This window comes from Zootoca vivipara, chromosome Z2 (genome assembly GCF_965207765.1).
Source record: "Zootoca vivipara chromosome Z2, rZooViv2.hap1.1, whole genome shotgun sequence".
Lineage (NCBI taxonomy): Eukaryota > Metazoa > Chordata > Lepidosauria > Squamata > Lacertidae > Zootoca > Zootoca vivipara.
This window is the reverse complement of record NC_142585.1, coordinates 34,536,705-34,554,023: the sequence shown is the minus strand read 5'-3', so window position 1 is coordinate 34,554,023 and position 17,319 is coordinate 34,536,705. Positions and strand designations below refer to the sequence as shown.

At 47.0% G+C, this 17,319-nt stretch overlaps 2 protein-coding genes across 9 annotated transcripts in view; one reads left to right on the top strand and one right to left on the bottom strand.

Annotated features, from left to right (window-relative positions):
- The window catches only part of USP20 (ubiquitin specific peptidase 20), a 114,247-nt gene that overhangs the window by 96,256 nt on the left and 672 nt on the right, over nucleotides 1-17,319 (bottom strand). For 2 of the 8 annotated variants that reach the window (XM_088665275.1, XM_088665273.1), the window contains exons 2-11: nucleotides 8,201-8,298; nucleotides 7,416-7,469; nucleotides 7,109-7,171; nucleotides 5,596-5,727; nucleotides 4,900-4,996; nucleotides 4,702-4,771; nucleotides 4,116-4,229; nucleotides 3,405-3,483; nucleotides 1,952-2,384; nucleotides 408-548 (exon numbers count right to left, since the gene is read on the bottom strand). In XM_088665275.1, coding sequence (XP_088521401.1) covers nucleotides 408-548; nucleotides 1,952-2,384; nucleotides 3,405-3,483; nucleotides 4,116-4,229; nucleotides 4,702-4,771; nucleotides 4,900-4,996; nucleotides 5,596-5,727; nucleotides 7,109-7,171; nucleotides 7,416-7,469; nucleotides 8,201-8,281 — 1,264 coding nt within the window. In that variant the 5' untranslated portion in view covers nucleotides 8,282-8,298. Of the gene's footprint in view, nucleotides 1-407; nucleotides 549-1,951; nucleotides 2,385-2,491; nucleotides 2,616-3,404; nucleotides 3,484-4,115; nucleotides 4,230-4,701; nucleotides 4,772-4,899; nucleotides 4,997-5,595; nucleotides 5,728-7,108; nucleotides 7,172-7,415; nucleotides 7,470-8,200; nucleotides 8,299-12,220; nucleotides 12,531-17,319 lie in introns of those variants that run through there. The other 6 variants (XM_088665271.1, XM_088665272.1, XM_035113014.3 and 3 more) reach the window with 5 other exon arrangements.
- The window catches only part of LOC118083951 (lamin-A), a 36,157-nt gene continuing 28,130 nt past the window's right edge, over nucleotides 9,293-17,319 (top strand). Inside the window, exon 1 of the mRNA XM_060270445.2 lies at nucleotides 9,293-9,431. The gene's annotated coding sequence lies outside the window, so the exon portion shown is untranslated. The remainder of the gene's footprint in view (nucleotides 9,432-17,319) is intronic.

Genomic DNA, 17,319 nt, shown 5'->3' with positions numbered 1-17,319 from the left:
GAGGGGATTGAATGGGAGGTGGGGTCCACATAAAGAACAAGTAGGATGCCCTCAGGAAATGCAAAACACGTAGTTAAACGTGTAACTCCCTCCCATAGGAGGCAGTGGTGGCTACCAAATTAGATGGCTTTGAAAGAGGACTGGACAAATTCATGGAGGAGATGGAGAAGGAGACTAGCAATGGCTATGCTTTGCCTCCATGTTCAGAGGCAGTAATGCTCTAGGTGAGGGCTTTTGTGCTGGGTTCCTGCCTGAGGGAGTCCCACAGGCATCTGCTTGGCCACAGGGAGTAAAGGATGCTAGACTATGTGGGCCCACTGGTCTGGTCCAGTAGGGATCTTCTTATGTCCTTATACAGAAAACAACTACCACAGAAGCAGCTCAACCCAGATGCTTCCTGGACTTACCCTTTTTCAGCACATAGGAGGAGGATCCCAGGCGCACAGGGCTCGAGCGTGGGGGGCTGCTAGAGAGCTTGGAATGCACTTCGTGATGAACGGGGCTGCAGGGCCGAGAGGAGCAGCGTGTGTAGGCATCATTGTCTGGTTCTGTTGCAAGGAAAGGAAGTGAATTGCCTGTAGAGAGGACTGGAACACAAGTTTTGTCTGACAAGCTCAGCCAGCCAATCCCTCATCTCTGGGCACCAACTTGGCCCCAATTGTTTTTTATTTAATTTAGTTCTCAGATTGGCTACCAAGCACTTGAGCACCTTCTTCTCATGGCAGAAGGTGGGGATATTATGGCTTTAGCAAGATGGGTCACCATGTGGTGCCTCTGGGTGCCATGGTATTGTTGAGGTCCTTCCCTAGTGTCTACCGTAAAAGGCCTCTGTGCTTCCCCATTCACTGCCCATTGGGGAATGGAGCGGTGGGACAGTTAACCTTCTTCTCCCTGGGAAAATATATAGAGCTGAAGGAAGAAATGGGGGAGAGTGACACTCTTTCCCACTTCCTATTTCAGCTCTATGAGCTTTCAAAGGCTCAGATTAACTCTTCCAGATCTAACTTTCAACCAGATCCCTGGGAAAAGGTGCATGCATTTTCCCTCTTCCTCTGGGGTTAGGGACTGATTTGCGTGCAAGGAGTGAGAAGCAACTAGAAAGAGTAATGGCCATGGTGCTCATGCTGGGGTGTAGTGGTTAAGAGTGTCAGCCTAGCACCTGGGAGACCAGAGTACAAATCCCCACTTGGCCAAGAAACACACTGGATGACCTAGAGCAGGCATCCCCAAACTTCGGCCCTCCAGATGTTTTGGACTACAATTCCCATCTTCCCCGACCACTGGTCTTGTTAGCTAAGGATCATGGGAGTTGTAGGCCAAGACATCTGGAGGGCCACAGGTTGGGGATGCCTGACCTAGAACTAGGCACTTCCACCCAGCCTAACCTATGTCACAATGTTTGTTGTAGGGTTTAAAGAAGGAGGGGGAGAAGCATGTATGCCACCTTGAACTCTTTGGAGAAAATGGCAGGATGCAAGTGCAACAAACAAACAACAAACAAACAAACAAATTTCCAAATGTAGCCACTGTCTGCTTCAGCTGTGAGATTCCTCATCAAGGGAGGACCAGGAGGCCACAGCCTTAATCCTAGCCCTGAGCCATATGGAGGTAAGGAGCAGAGATCCTACAACGAGGCCAAAGCAGGGGGGGGCTCTCTGCACCCAGAGTTAGTTCAGCCTCGGGTGTCAAGGCCAATCAAGTCCCAAGTCCAAGGGAAATCAGATGCTTCAAACGCAAAATCCAGTGTCCTACTACACACAACTCCTCCTCAGGAGTAAAGTTCTCCTAGGGAAGTTAGACCCCCTTTCAATGAGAGATACTCTACCAGTGAGCTATGGCCCTTCCCTTAAAACTAGTAAAAAAATATGAACGAAGGTGTGTATGATATGCAGCTTCCAAGGTTCAGACACAGGTGCCAAGAGCATTGCACACTGAACCTGTTGTGGAGTACCTGGAGTCCTAGAGGGGCTGGCTGGATGAGGTGTGGAAGGAGGGAGCACTTCTGGGGAAGCCCTGCCATCCACTGCTGTCACAGAGGTGTCAACATCAGCATCTTCATCCACTTGCTCCGAGTTGCTCCGCCGATGGCTACACGAGAACTTCCGGTCCTTCATCCGCTCCTTTTCAGAAATCCCCCGCCCAGCCTCGTCCTGGATCAGCAGCTCAGCCTCTGCCAGGGAGCACCCAGTTTTGCTCTGCCCATCCCCTTCGCCCCGGTCGCTGCTCGAGTCACAGGAGAGGAACTCGTCCTCCGAGGGGCTGCGGTCATGCTCCTGCTTGTCTTCCATGTCGCTCAAGTCGGAGTCCCGGGTCTCGGCCATGACTGGCTCCTTCAGCTCTTCGTGGAGCTGATCCATCAAGCAGCGTAGGAATTCTTGGGTGTCCTGGGGTGGGTACGCAGAGAAGAAAATATTGTATGGGGCACTTCAGGCCTAGGGCTCTCTATTCAGCCTCTTTCTAGGTCACCCCCCTCCCTCTCCCCAGGACTTGCCTTCCAACAGCCCTGCTCTGCCCCCTCTTCTTGTGCTTCCCCCTGTTTGGAATATGGATGGAAGATGTGGGGAGAGAGGAGTAGTGTAGAAAGATTTGGCCTGTATCTGTGGTTGGAGTGTAACCTACTGAACAAAAGTAAGGATCAGACCTGTTGCTTTGCCCACCACTGGCATATGCCCCCAGAAGGTCCCCACGTGAAAATGCAACACTCAGGCTGAAAAAGATTCCCCACTCTGACTCTACAGGTAGCAGATCTCCAGTATTTCAGACAGAGGCTTCTTCAAGCTGTACCTGAAGGTGGTGGGGATTGAGCAAGAGACCTTGTGCATGCAAAGCAAGTACTTTACCAATGTGTTGGGGCCCTTTTTCCTTTTTTAAAAAAGGTACGATTCTAGTCCCCATGGTTCTGAATAAAAGGAAGAACTAAATAAAAAACTGCCTATACTGAGTTGAACTGTTAGTCCATCAAGCTCAGTATTGCCTACACTGACTGGCAGTAGCTCTCCAAGGATCTATCGCATCTGTACTTGGAGATGCCAGGGACTGAGCCTGGGGCCTTTTCTTCAGGCAAAGTAGATGCTGTACAATCCTCCCAGAAAAAGTTTTGTGATTGCTGGTGGAGGGGGGGGCGACAAAATTGCATGTGGCCCCCAGAAGATTTCCCAGAAAGTAATATGGCCCTCAAGCTTAAAAAGATTCCCCACCCCTGCCCTATTACATTTCATGGCAAATGGAATCCCCTCCTTGCTGGAAGGCTACATGTTGTATCAGTAACTCAGTCTCTGCCTTGGCTCCCTAACTGAAACAGATGCTGTTTAACTTCTCACAGCCCAGGAGAATATAATTTTCTTACTGCAGCAGGAAGAGGGAATCAGAAACATCTGGGATTGCCCCTTTGCCATCCGCCTCACCTGTTGTGCATACCCTCGAAACATGGGGTTGACCAGCTTGATTCCATGTGACAGGCTGCTGGGGACGACATAACTTGGGCTGGTTTTAGGGAAGAAAAAGCAAAGTCAAAAATGAATATATAGAATCTCTGGAGATGTGCAAGGTAAATTTCTAGTTCAAGGTGTTACAGGTGGTACATAGAGCCCTTAATAGCTTGGGGGCCTGATGAGTTTATGTAAATAAACAAACGAAATTACTTTAAAAACCATTGGTGTATCTAGTTCAGTATTGTCTATAGACTAGCATCAGCTCTCCAGGGTTTAAGGCAGGAAGTCTTTTCTCAGCCCTCTCTAGATACTATATTTCATAAAATTAGAATGCCACTGGGAACTGAACCCGAGTCAGAAGATTGGGAAAGTATTGCCTAACAGAATGTAGATCAGTTGGGTGTCATTCTATAGTGAATATTCTGAATAATGTCTTTTATGTAACTGACAGAAGGAAAATCTTTTTCTTTTTTCTATTTTTTGTTTTCCTTTGTTGTTTCCTTTTTCTTTCTCTCTTTGCTTTTGTTTTAATTTAGATTAGTTTCTCTTATTTTACTGTATCGTGAAAAACCTTTAATAAAATCTTATTTTTTAAAAAAAAACACTAGGACCTTCTGCATGCAAAGCAAGTGCTCTACCGGTGAGCTGAGGTCCCTACAGCCTCAGTGTCCTAGATTTACTCACCGCTTCTTATGCCACACTTCGGAAATCAGCTTATGGTAACTTTTGCAAAGTGCTGGCTTCTTGTCAGTGCGCACGAGACCGCCACATTCAAGGAAAAATTGAGTGAGTGGGGGACTGATAGGAAGACAAGAAAGAAAGGTGGGTTATGATTTATCCAACAACTTCAATTGGGAGCAGAGAGAAAGGGAAAACATTGATGCCTTCAATAAAAAGTGGAAGAGACCAAGGGGCTAAAAAAAAATCTGCCTGGCCCCAATGAAGCCACCAGATCTGGCCTACAAGCAGCCTTTGCCAAGCTGGTGCAACATCCAGGTGCTTTGGACTACAACGTGCTGGCTTGGGGGTTGATGGGAGTTTTTGTGCCAAACATACTAATTGGGGTCTGATGGGAGTTATAGTGCAACACATACTGGTTGGAGGTTGATGGGTGTTATATTGACATATATGCTGGCTGGGGGATAATGGGAATTGTAGTGCCAAACATAGTGGCTGGAGGGTGATGAAGGTAGTGGTCTGAAACATCTGGAAGGCACCAACCTGGCAGTCAGTAAATAGCAGTTATCTGAAAATGACTCTGAAAACCTACCAGTTTGAGAGAGCCTGGAGTGCAGCGTTCATGTAGCAGGAGTTCCCAAGATTTTTCATTCCTGTAAGGCCTAGAAAAGGAATGAAAAAGGAGAGGGGAATGGAGGCTTGTTCATTATGCCCACTGCTACATTTTTATTGTCTGTGTTCAAGGAAAAAGGAAAGGGGTATTTTCATACTCTAAGACCTTTGGATTTACCTCTCGGTTTCAGGTCATCATCTTCCGACTCGGACTCCCCTTCATCAGCAACTGCGATGGGTACAGCTTTTAGGGAATGGATGGGTGGAGGAGAATTCTGGAAGTGAAAGTTGGGGAGTAAATATCAGAGGCAAGTCTGCTTTGCCACACAGTATAATTCTCCAAACTAAGAAACAGCAGCTGAGTTTTCTTTTTTCCTCCTGTCTCCTAATCCCTTTTCTTTTCATGCCATGTATTTTAGACTGTTAGGCCTAGGGGCAAGGACTGTCTCATCACTGACATTTGTAAGCTTCCAGTCATTTTGGGGCCAAATAACGAGGTTAAAATGCTTTTAATAAGTAAAAAAAGAGAGAGATTTTATTATTATTTATTAAAGGTGTATACCACTGTCCATCCAAACAGAGAAATACAAAATGAGATTATAAAAACATAATAAAACAAAAGCAAAAACAAACCAATAGATATCCTCCCACAAACACATTTTAAAAGCCACAGAATGTTAATCAGCCGAATGTCTGGTTGAAGAGAAATGTTTTAGCCTAAAGATATGTAATGAAGGCACCATACTGTCTTGTAGATCCCACTGGTCCTGAGACTTCCCTGCTACATTCCAAGTTGGGATAGTCTTACACATTGACCACTTGAACTAAGAAAAAGAGTAACTCAAAGCATCCAGCTTTGCCACAAAACACTCACCTGGTCCATGAATTTTGATGGAGGGACTGGTGTGTGGGAGTACAACCGCTGGTCCAAGAAAACCTCCTTCTCGCAGGCATAGCACCATACCCGGAACGTTGTCAGGTTTACTGTCAGGTTGTGCTTTTTGGCCTACCAATTTAAAAACACACAAACACAGAGAGCACACCAATTAATATGGGTTGTGTCCAGCTACGCAGTGCAGACCCATCAAAATTAATGGGCCAAAGTCAGTCATGTCTATCAGTTTCAATCATGGGATGCTGCTCTAGGTAGCAGTAATACTGACTAACAAACTTGTTTTTCTGATCTATGGTACCCAAGAAGTGGGACTGTGAAATTGCAGAGGCAAGATCCAACTGATCTTGAATTCTACTGCAATGCAGTCAGAGCAGAAGCAGAAGATAGAGCCTCAAGTTCAATAAGAATGTAAGCAATAGCATAGCTCTGCTGGATGAGGCCAAAGGAGTGCTAGGGAGTCCAGCATCCTGCTTTCCTAGCGGCTAAGCAGATGCCCCAATGGGAAACCCAAAAGCAGCACCTGAGGGCAACAGCAATTCTCCTCGCATGCAATTCAGAACACCTGATATTGAGACACATATCACCTTTGATAGTAGAGGTGTGGTATAACATGAGGGAAGGTTGCAGCATTTGGGACTTTTTAGTTTAGAGAAAAGATGAGAAAGAAGTGACATTCTAGAAGTTTATGAAATTATGCATGATGTGAAGAAAGTGAATAGAAAGATATTTTTCTCCCTCTCTTCAACAAAGCTGGATGTCAGAAGATTTAGGACAGGCAGTGCATAGTTAAGCTATAGAACTCACCCCCACAGGACAAAGTGATGGCCACAAATATAGATGGTTTTAAAAGAGGAGCAGACAAATTAATGTAGGAGAAGGCTATCTACGACTACAAGTCATAATGGCTATGCTCTCCAGGTAGCAGTAATTCTGACTAACATTTTTATATTTCTGATTGGAGGCAGAAATTTAATGCTACTTGGAGTTGTAATGCTTCTGAATGCCAGTTGCTGGAAACCGCAGGAGTGGGGAGTGCTCTTGTGCTGGAATCTTGCTTGCAGGTATCCCACAGGTATCTGGTTGGCCACTGTGAGAAGAAGATGCTGGACTAGGTGGGCTATCAGCCTGATCCAGCAGGCCTCTTCTTATGCCTCAACAGGAAGCCCAAAAGAAGGACCTGAGTGAAACAGCAACTCTCCCCACTTGTGATTCTGAGCAACTGGTATTCAGAGGCATATTGCCTCCAACAGTGCAGAGAAAAGATAGGCACAAGGATTGGCCACAACAGTGTGTTGCATTTCCAAAATATGTCCTTCAACTAGTACAAAAAATTAGAGGACCTCAGCTCTAGACAATACTTGTGTGTTTTCAAAGCAACATGGCTGAGAGAAGTGTTGAATGCTAAACATTCGGGGGGGGGGGTGTTACAATTAAGTTCCAAGGAAATTTTCCTGGCTGCTCACTTGCTTTCTGGGGAAACTAGATCTCTTACCTGTGCATGAAGGGTGCTGTGGTCAGCAAAGGATTCCCCGCAACCAACATAAGAGCAGGAAACCTGAAGTGAAACAAAGCCAATTGACAGTCACAGTGGAAACATGGCAAAAGAAATTCAGAGCAATAGAAAGGTAGGGGTGTGTCTGTGGATACACACACAATGCACAGAAAATAGTGCTACTTCACACCCCAAAAGTGAAAAGTCTACCTGGTACAGCTCAGTAACTAGCTGTGAATGACATTTTACAACAGGAAGAATAAAAGTCATGCATGCAGGAAAATGTATTTGAAAAGAATGTCTTTACCTGAAGACAAGCCCACAGGTTTGGTCCCCCTGCTCCACAAGACTGGCAAGTACCCTGTTTTCATATGAGGAGGAGAAATAATTATCAGTGGCCTATCGTCCTCAGAGACAGACCCATCATCAGACAAAGGAGTGAGGAAATCGTGGACTTGCTGATACTGATATGATATACACTCATATCAGCTCCAGCCAGTGTGGCCAATGAAGCTTGGATGATGGAAGTCCAGCAATATCTGGAGGGCCACAGGCCCCTCCATCCCTGATTCCTTATGGCATGCAAAAAGATGAGAGAATGCCTCTGTTCAAAAGATGAATTCCCTCATGAAAGAAGAAGTGCCTCTTCTTCAATCAAGTGTGGGGAAACTATGACCCTCCCTAAATTGTTGGACTTCATCTCCCATCAGCCCCAACCTGCATGCCCAGTAGTCTGGGATGATGGGAGCTGAAGTCCAACAATACAACTTGGTGTCGTCTGGAGTTTGCAGGGCTCCAACTAACATCAGCCTCAGCCAGCATGGTCAATGGTCAGGGATGATGGAAGTTGCAGTCCAGCAAGCATATGGATGGCCAAAGCTTCCCCACCCTGATGCTATGTATAACTTTTCCTCTTAGGAATGAGCTTCAGACATGTAGGGCGTACTTAAGTCAGACTTGCACTGGTTTAGTAGTCATATCTTCTCCCCAAGGATATTCTCATGGTACTGGGGATCTCCTCAACCCCAGTCTGAAAATGTATTAGTTTGTTTATGGATTGGGTAATTTTTTTGCAAATGAATTTTTCCTTACTTTGGATTTAAGAAGCAGATCATCCTTAGTGACTTCACCTATGGAATCCAGGTGAGGACAAATGTCTCTGGGATCACCCATTTTGCACTTGGGTTCACCTGTGTGGATCAAGAGAGAGAGGGACAGCAAAACAGGTCAGATTGTTTTCACATTCAGCTTGCTCATCTGTTTTTGTTTAAAATGAGAGGAGCTGAACCACAAGCCCATCTTGTTTTGTTTGTTTGTTTGTTTGTTGCATTCATATCCCACATTTTTCTCCAAGGAGCTCAATGTAGTATACATGGTTCTCCCCTTTGTTGTTTAATCCCCACAACAACCCTGTGAGGAAGGTTAGGCTGAGAGGCAGTGGAAAGCTGAATGAAGGTCACCCAATGAGCTTCATATATGTATCAGCCTGTCACATTCCAGTGCAGAGTTGACCTCTAGCTAGCATGGCCCTAGCTTGGCATAACCTGGAGCTGACTTCAGGTCACTGGAGGGAGAAAAATGGTAATCTACCAAGGAATCTACCTGAACTTGAAAACTTGTATGGATTGACACAATCTCCTGTTGCAGGAGAGCAGGTATTGAAACACACTTCTATATCCTAGATTCAAAGGATGGTTGAGAAGGGTGAGAACTGGAAAGGCTTCGGGGGGGACCTGAAAATAGCAATCCAAATACCATACATATATCAGAAGAGCCTGCTGCTGGATCAGGACAGTGACCCATCTAGTTGAGCATCCTGTTCTCACAGTGACTGACCAGATGCCCCTTTTGGGAAACCTGCAAGCAGGATCTGAGCACAGGAGCAGCCTTTCCCTTCCTGCAGTTCCTGTTAGCATAAATCCTCTGCATGGCACAGATGCTGCATGTGGATGAATGTTTACATTATATGATTGCTGTAACTTTCCCACACAGGAGCTCAAGCTGTAACCTGATCTCCTGTCATGTGATGTTCTTTGTTCTGTTTCTACTTTCACTTTCTTCTGAACTGGAGAGTGATGGCTGAACACACACTCTCTGAATAAACGTAGATTAGCACCTACGATTGTTTGCTGTCTTCTTTACCGAAGCCAGTGGCAATAGTAAGAATATTGGTGATTTACACCCCAATATTCCAACAGGCACCTAAACAGGCCTCAATCTGCAGCAGCTGATCCTGAGGAATTTCGCCTGCTTGGGAGTCACCGGTTCCTGCGTTCCAGGGGAGGAAGTGCACGGATAGTCTGCGTTCCTTATCACCGGAGCAGTGAGTAGCGGGTTTGTGTTACATATGTAAAATAAACTGAAAGTCCGGAATCATATCACTCCAAGCTAGCAAAGGCAATGAAAAGGTTTGCCATTCTTCCAGCAAAACAGGTCAGATTGTTTTCACATTCAGCTTGCTCATCTGTTTTTGTTTAAAATGAGAGGAGCTGAACCACAAGCCCATCTTGTTTTGTTTGTTTGTTTGTTTGTTGCATTCATATCCCACATTTTTCTCCAAGGAGCTCAATGTAGTATACATGGTTCTCCCCTTTGTTGTTTAATCCCCACAACAACCCTGTGAGGAAGGTTAGGCTGAGAGGCAGTGGAAAGCTGAATGAAGGTCACCCAATGAGCTTCATATATGTATCAGCCTGTCACATTCCAGTGCAGAGTTGACCTCTAGCTAGCATGGCCCTAGCTTGGCATAACCTGGAGCTGACTTCAGGTCACTGGAGGGAGAAAAATGGTAATCTACCAAGGAATCTACCTGAACTTGAAAACTTGTATGGATTGACACAATCTCCTGTTGCAGGAGAGCAGGTATTGAAACACACTTCTATATCCTAGATTCAAAGGATGGTTTAGTACATGTCTGATGACCCATGAAACAAAGCACTCAGAAACTGGAAAAACTGCACACAACATTAGGGATATTTGGGGAGTTGTAGTCAAAACCAGCCGGAAGAGACTAGTTTGTGGAGGAAAGCTGCAATAGAGTGAATAATAAAGTGGAACCATGACTTCTAATGACTTGGAAGTCCATATTATATTGCATAGATATATCCTAGTCTTGAACCAACTGCCACTTTGGTATGAATGCACCCTTAGCAATATAATTCCTGGAATTCTTTCTTTTTTTGTGGGGTGGTGGTGGAAGCCATGTGCTTTAAATGTGTATGTGCAGCTGGTATCTCTGCCACTTGAGGGTGCTAACACTAGCAAGCAGACAAAATCCTTTAGGCTCTGCTAAATCAACCAAAAATGGTTGTTACTGTAGGGATTAATTTTCCCCTAGGCAGCGATTCCCAGCTACTGTGGGAAGGGAACAGATCGTTATTCTGAGTACTGGCAGAAGAGGGCAAAAACAAATGAACCTCACAGTATCTGAAGAAGTGTGCATGCACACGAAAGCTCATACCAAAATATAAACTTAGTTGGTCTTTAAGGTGCTACTGAAGGAATTTTTTATTTAGCTTTATCTGGGTGCAGGTACACAAGTCTGCCTACGCAACACAAAGCCACAGTTTTTCCAGTGTTCCCTCAAACTACCCAAATTTAAAACAAAAAGATACAGCATCAGAAATCCAGTTTCCATTGAATTTTTGCATCCTTGAGATTTCCAAGCAAAGAGTGGGGCAACTCCCAACACAAGCCCTCTGTTGCCACCCAAAGGGCATAATTGACATCCTGTAAGGGCATATTCTGCCCTAATTAAGAAACATCAAGTCCACCTCGACCACATGGTCCAGCTGTCACATTAACACTCTTGAGTATTATCCCAAACCAATGCTTTCCACCATCAAGTTTCCTATATTTAAAATAAGGTTAGACAAACTCCTGGAGGATAAGGCTACATCACTGGGTACTAGTGACAATGCCTATTTGCTGGGAATCACAAATAGGAAGAGTACTGTTGCATGGCAGGCTTCCTATAGACCAAGGGTGGGGTGCCTGTGGCCCTCCAGATGTTACTAAGCTACAACCCACATGTGCTGATGGGAGTTGGAGTCCCAACAACATATGGAGGGTCACAGGGTCCCCATCACTGTCAAAGGCATCTGGTTGGCCACTGAGAGAACAGGATGCTCAACTAGATGGGCCTTCAGCCTTATCCCACTGCCAGGCTCTTCTTATATGTGACCCAGACATGTTCCTATGATTGCCCTTGTGTCAGTGTCATCATCATCATCATCATCATCATTATTATTATTACTATAGGACATATTATATCTACATTATAATTTAATGCTGAAATACCATCACTATCCCAGTTCCATGCTGGCAGTCAGATTCAATGTACATAATTATAGACAATTGAAGGGTATAAATTTCAGACCACTCCACAGAAAAGGGACATCAAAACCATGTTAAACAGTAACTAACCAATATTAAGCGATCAGAACTTTGAAACAAACTCTTCCTTTCAGAGTAACTCATTAAACAACAATGCAAACACAAATCCACAACCAAAGAAATCCACCTTTCAAGAGGAAACATCTGAAGAAAATATTTTTAAATCCATCTTCATACCCCACTTCCCAAAAAGTAATGTCACATTACAAAAGTGGGTGAGACCGAGAGGATCAAGAACCTGTATGGAGCTGTTCCCCCCAATTAGATTTTCCATTAAAAATAATGAATGTGCACAGCTGGCTGCCCCACCCCAAATTAAGCACATGTGACAGGTTCTCCCCACACAAACCCAAATGTAATAGTATTAATAAAATTATAAAGGCATCCACCTCTCCCAGTATCTCCACATAGACTGATGCATTAATAATGCCCCCCATAGGAATAAAAACAGCAGTTGTTCCCCATAATAATGGGGGTGGGTGGGTTGATACATTAATGAGTGCTTTTAAAGAAAAATCAACTTGGACCTCCTCTTCCCACCACTCAAGTTAACGGGGGTGTGCATTAAAAGGGCTGCCCCCTCCCCTCATTCGCTCCTTGGGTCAACATCAGAAAACCCCAACTTTCAAGTGGCTGATGGCTCCGCCGTACCGATTTTTTGGGGGGTGGGGGTGGGGGTACAATTTGCATCGGCCCAGCTCCAAGACGGCCACCTACCTCCCCGTTCCCTCCTGGAACGTACTTCTCCGGGGCGGCGGGCCAGGCGAGGCCGGTGCTTCGGGCCCCCCAACTAGGCCCAAGGCTGCCCCCGCCCCGCGCTCATCGTCCTCTCTGCAAGCCTAAGAGGCTCGGGGTGACCAAGGCCAAATGCGGGGAAGGGTCTCCCTTTCTCAGGCAGGCCGCTGTTTACCTGCTCAGGCCTCCTCGGGAGGAGGAGAGGCGGCTGCCTGACAGCAGCTCGGGCTTTGACAGGAGAAGAAGCAGGCGGAGGAGGAGGAGGCACCAGCAGCCGGGCTGGGAGGGAAAAGAGGCCGGCCTGGAGGCGGGGATAGGGAGCGAAGGAAGCCGTCGCCACTACCGAACAGTAGCATGGAAATGCGAATTCCTCAGAAACCAGGGACGTTCTACTCATGTAGAATAGAATGTCCGTGTTTTCTGAGGAACGTTGGGCGCGCTCGAGCGAGCACATCCTGTTCTGTCAATGCCCCCCCCCAAGAGAAAAAGCGGTGGTGGTGATACGTGTTCCCCAAATGGGGTAGCCGGTGCGAGGGCAGGGGACGACAGTGGGGCAACTGCCCCACAAATCAAGTAAATCAATTTTAAAAAAAACAAACCCTAACTGAGGTTCTGCCTCCTCCCTAACATGAAGCCTGCCTCCCTTAACATAAATCCGGGGTTACACCCCTGGTGCCCCACTAGTATGGGATCTGATGTGAAGAGCCTCCTGGTCAGTTTGTGACTCTCCATAAACAGGGCCGCCTTAAGCTTATGGTGCAAAGTGGCCTTGACAAAGTGATAAGGCACTGTTGTAAAACTGACTGTTTTGAGAACCAGGGAAGGCAGAGTGAATTGCGTTAATTTCGCTCGGCTCTTAGTATTTTGAGTAGTTTAAAACGTGTCAAGGGACAATGTTTGCTTGGAATTGGGGGGGACTTTTCTCTGCGTGGAAAGAAGAATTGATTAAAGAGATGAAGGAAATTTGGGATAATTTAGCAGACGAGATTTGAGCCCGAATGGATGAAAATATTGAAATGGTGTCAGAATCGACTCCTAAGATAGAGCCATTGGTAACAGAAGCGGTGAATGTCTTGAAGCAAGGGAGGGAGGAAAAATGGATGAGAGTGACTAATATGAAAAAAATTCAGGAGACATGTAGGGTAGATATGGATGGTAGCGGTGGGGAAGCAGGCAGCACTTGAGGATGCCTGGATATTTAAAAAGAGGTTGAAAATACAATCTCTGAGACAAAAAGGAGCCTGTGAGGAAAGTGAGCACGATCTTAATCATGAGTCACTTGATAATCACCTTCTGGTGAAATATAAGTATGCCAAAATTACAAAAAAGAATGGGAAATATTTGTGTTACATATGTAAAATAATGTAAATAAATCGATATATTAGCAAGCTTGGACAATACACTTGCAATCAGTAGAGATTCCGGTAAAATTAGGAAAATAACAATGGATGAAGTATGAATTATACTGCTGCTGCAGGGATAAAATGAACTTTATGCTGTGGGTTAAACCACTGAGCCTAGGGCTTGCCAATCAGAAGGTCGGCAGTTCGAATCCCCGCAACGGGGTGAGCCCCCATTGCTCGGTCCCAGCTCCTGTCAACCCAGCAGTTCAAAAGCATGTCAAAGTGCAAAGTGCATGTCAAATTGCGGGCAGAAGCAGCAGAAGCCCGCAAAGGAGGAGTGGGGGGCGGCGCCCGAAGGCGGTGGTCACGGCTGCTGAAAGGAAGCTGCGTGGGGGCGTTTGCGCCAGATTGCCGGTGGCAGGAGTAGCCCAGCAGCAGCGGCCCTTCCTCGCCGCCCCCACCCCGGGCAATAGGAAAGGAGCCGCCTTGGGGAGCGGCACAGCTCTCCGCTCCCCCGCGTGCATTGCCCTCTCCGGGCATTGGCTGCTGTTTCCTTCTTTCCAATGCGCCCCCCCCAGCCGCTCTCCCTTGCTGCCCCTGCCGAGAGAGGGGCGTTGAGGGCGGGGGAGCCGCCGCTGCCGCTGTAGGATTGCAGCTGGGGGGGCTCACTCGCCTGCGCTACGCCACCCCACCTTTCCCATCTTTTGCTCCCTCGCGATGGGGAGGCGGCGGTGGCAGCTTCTTCTTCTTTGAGGGTCTCAGCTTGGCGAGTGGTGGGGTCCCTGGTATTCGCTCAGGCCATGGGGAGATGGCCCCCAGGACTAGCAGACCTCTGAGCCCCTTCCCCATGGGCATAGGCAGGGGGGGCAGGAGGGGGCAGCTGCCCCCCCTAGAAGCAAAAAAATTAATGTATTTTACAGACCATAACCAGCACTTTTCCCCTCCAAAAACTGAAGTGGAAAGGGCTTTGCTTTAGCAAGAGCAGCTAAGTCTCCGCTTTCTGGGGGGGGGGGGACACAGTAGTAACAAAAACACATCAAATAAATAAAGCAAAGTGGCTACCAGTAGTTAAGCAGTTAAGACAATGGAGCATATATCCCCAGGCAAGATTCGATAGCTGACCATTTCACCCTATTGTTCTTAAGTGGGAGTTGTTAATGAGCATTCAGGAGCATTAAGAGTTCTATTGGCGATTTAATGAGGGTGCAGACTCAGAGGATTCAATTTGACTAAGGTGGCTCTGCAAGGCTAAAAGGAAGTGAATAAGAAAGGGTAGCTTTGACAGACACAGTGATGTTTATAAAAAGCATTGGTGTTCCAGTCTGCCCCTCCTCCTGCATCTGTATACTGTAAATCAGGGGTGGCCACCTCCCAAGAGACTCTGATCTACTCAGAGTTTAAAACTGGGGGTGATCTACCCCCTTTTGGGGGGTTCAGGTCAAAGCTGTTGAGTTTTTTTTAAAGGAAGGGAAGCCCTGTTTTTTGGGGTTTAGGTCAAACTTGTTGAGCTTCTTTTAGGAGGGAGGGAGGCCCATTTTTGTTTAGGGCTTCAGGTCATAGTTCAATTTTTTTGAGGGAGGAAATTTTGGGTGAGCTTTTTTAGGGGTGCCAGTGACCTACCAGTGATCTACCACAGACATCCAGTGATCTACTGGTAGATCACAATCTACCTGTTGGACGTGCCTGCTGTAAATCAAGCAGAGAGAAAGCTGCTTACAAGGCTCCTGTACATGCAGAGTTCCAGCATCACAGCGTCACCCAGAGGCACCCACAAATATGAGTTATCCCTCTCTCTATTTCTTCCTTCCTTCCCTCCCTCTTCCATCCTTAATAAAATACGGGGGGGGGCAGATAAGCCCCACATAGAAAGCCCATCAACATGGGGGGATGACTCTTTCAAATACGGTATTTACCAGTAATTGGGGGGGGGCACCTAGGCCTCTAGGAGTTGGCTGCTATGCCTAGGAGTAGGACAATTCAAGAAAGCAGAACGATGCATATGGTATGGTAATATATCAATAGAATCGTAGAATTGTAGTCGGAAGGGACCACAAGGGTCATCTAGTCCAACCCGCTGCAATGCAGGATTTTTTTCCTAAGGTGGGGCTTGAACCATGGTTGAAATATTATGCTGATATGCAGCAACGCCTCGGAGCCGTCGTGGCTGCGGCCGTGTCTTGCCTCGCCCTCGCCCGCCCTGCCACCCCCTCTCGCCTGCCCGACCCTCCCGTCCTCTCCAGCCAAGCAGGGTAGCCGCCAACGCTACCAGCCCCAGAAGCACAAGGTGGCCGCTGCTGCCACCGCCACGATGTCATCAGGCCCGTTGGCCCTTTAGCCCCGCCCACTTATGGCCCCTCCCCTTCTGTGCCTTGGCCCCGCCCCTGAACGACCATGGCTTGCCCCCCCCCTAGTTTTGATCCTGGCTACGCCCCTGCCCTTCCCCATCCCAGATATATAGGGTGAGAACTGGAAAGGCTTCGGGGGGGACCTGAAAATAGCAATCCAAATACCATACATATATCAGAAGAGCCTGCTGCTGGATCAGGACAGTGACCCATCTAGTTGAGCATCCTGTTCTCACAGTGACTGACCAGATGCCCCTTTTGGGAAACCTGCAAGCAGGATCTGAGCACAGGAGCAGCCTTTCCCTTCCTGCAGTTCCCAGCAACTGGCATTCAGAAGCTGGCGCTGGATCTGGGCTGGATGCGGGAAGGATCTTTGGTAAGGTTGAACAAAGGCTGCTTGCAGGGATAAAATACACTTTATGTTGTGGGTTAAACCACTGAGCCTAGGGCAGCAGTTCAAAAGCACATTCTAACCCAGCAGTTCAAAAGCACATCAAAGTGCAAGTAGATAAATACCGTAGGTACCGCTACAGTGGGATGGTAAACGGTGTTTACGTGCGCTGCTCTGGTTCGCCAGAAGCGGCTTTGTCATGCTGGCCACATGACCTGGAAGCTGTATACCGGCTCCCTTGGCCAATAATGCAAAATGAGCGCTGCAACCCCAGAGTTGGTCACGACTGGACCTAATGGTCAGGGGTCCCTTTACCTTTAAGGCAGTACTGTAACCTCAACTCACTGTTTCTGCTGATGGAGCACATAGTGACTGCTAGAATGGCATTGTTTCTGGGGCTGGGATGGAAGGAAGTCAAACAGGTTGAACTACTTGTAATGTGAATGACTGTTAATATCTTTATGAAAAACTAGTGTAATTCAGCCCGTTGAGTAAACGGGCGCTAGAACATCCCAGTGGTTAGAGAACATGGGTGTGCAATTATCATAGAATTGTATATAGTTGGAAGGGAACCCTAGGGGTCATCCAGTCCAATCCCCTTGCAGCCCACCCATAAGGTATTTCCCTGTTCCTCCTTCCTTGCTGCAGCGCCTCAAGTTTCCCCTCTGAATCCTTGCAGAGCCAGTGGCTAGAGAACATGGGTGTGCAGTGATCACAGAATTGTATAGAGTTGAAAGTTACCCCCAGGGGTCATCCAGTCCAACCCCCTGCAATGCAGGAGTCTCAGCCAAAGCATCCCTGACAGATGACCCCATCCAACCTCTGCTTGGAAACCTCCAACATTAACCTATCTCTGCTTCACTTCTCTCCCCCCCCCCAAATCCCCCCAATTATCATAGAATTGTGTAGTTGGTAGTTGGAAGGGAACCCCAGGGGTCATCCAGCCCAACCCTCAACAGCCCATACGATATTCCCTCCCTCCCCCTCTGCTGCAGCACCTCA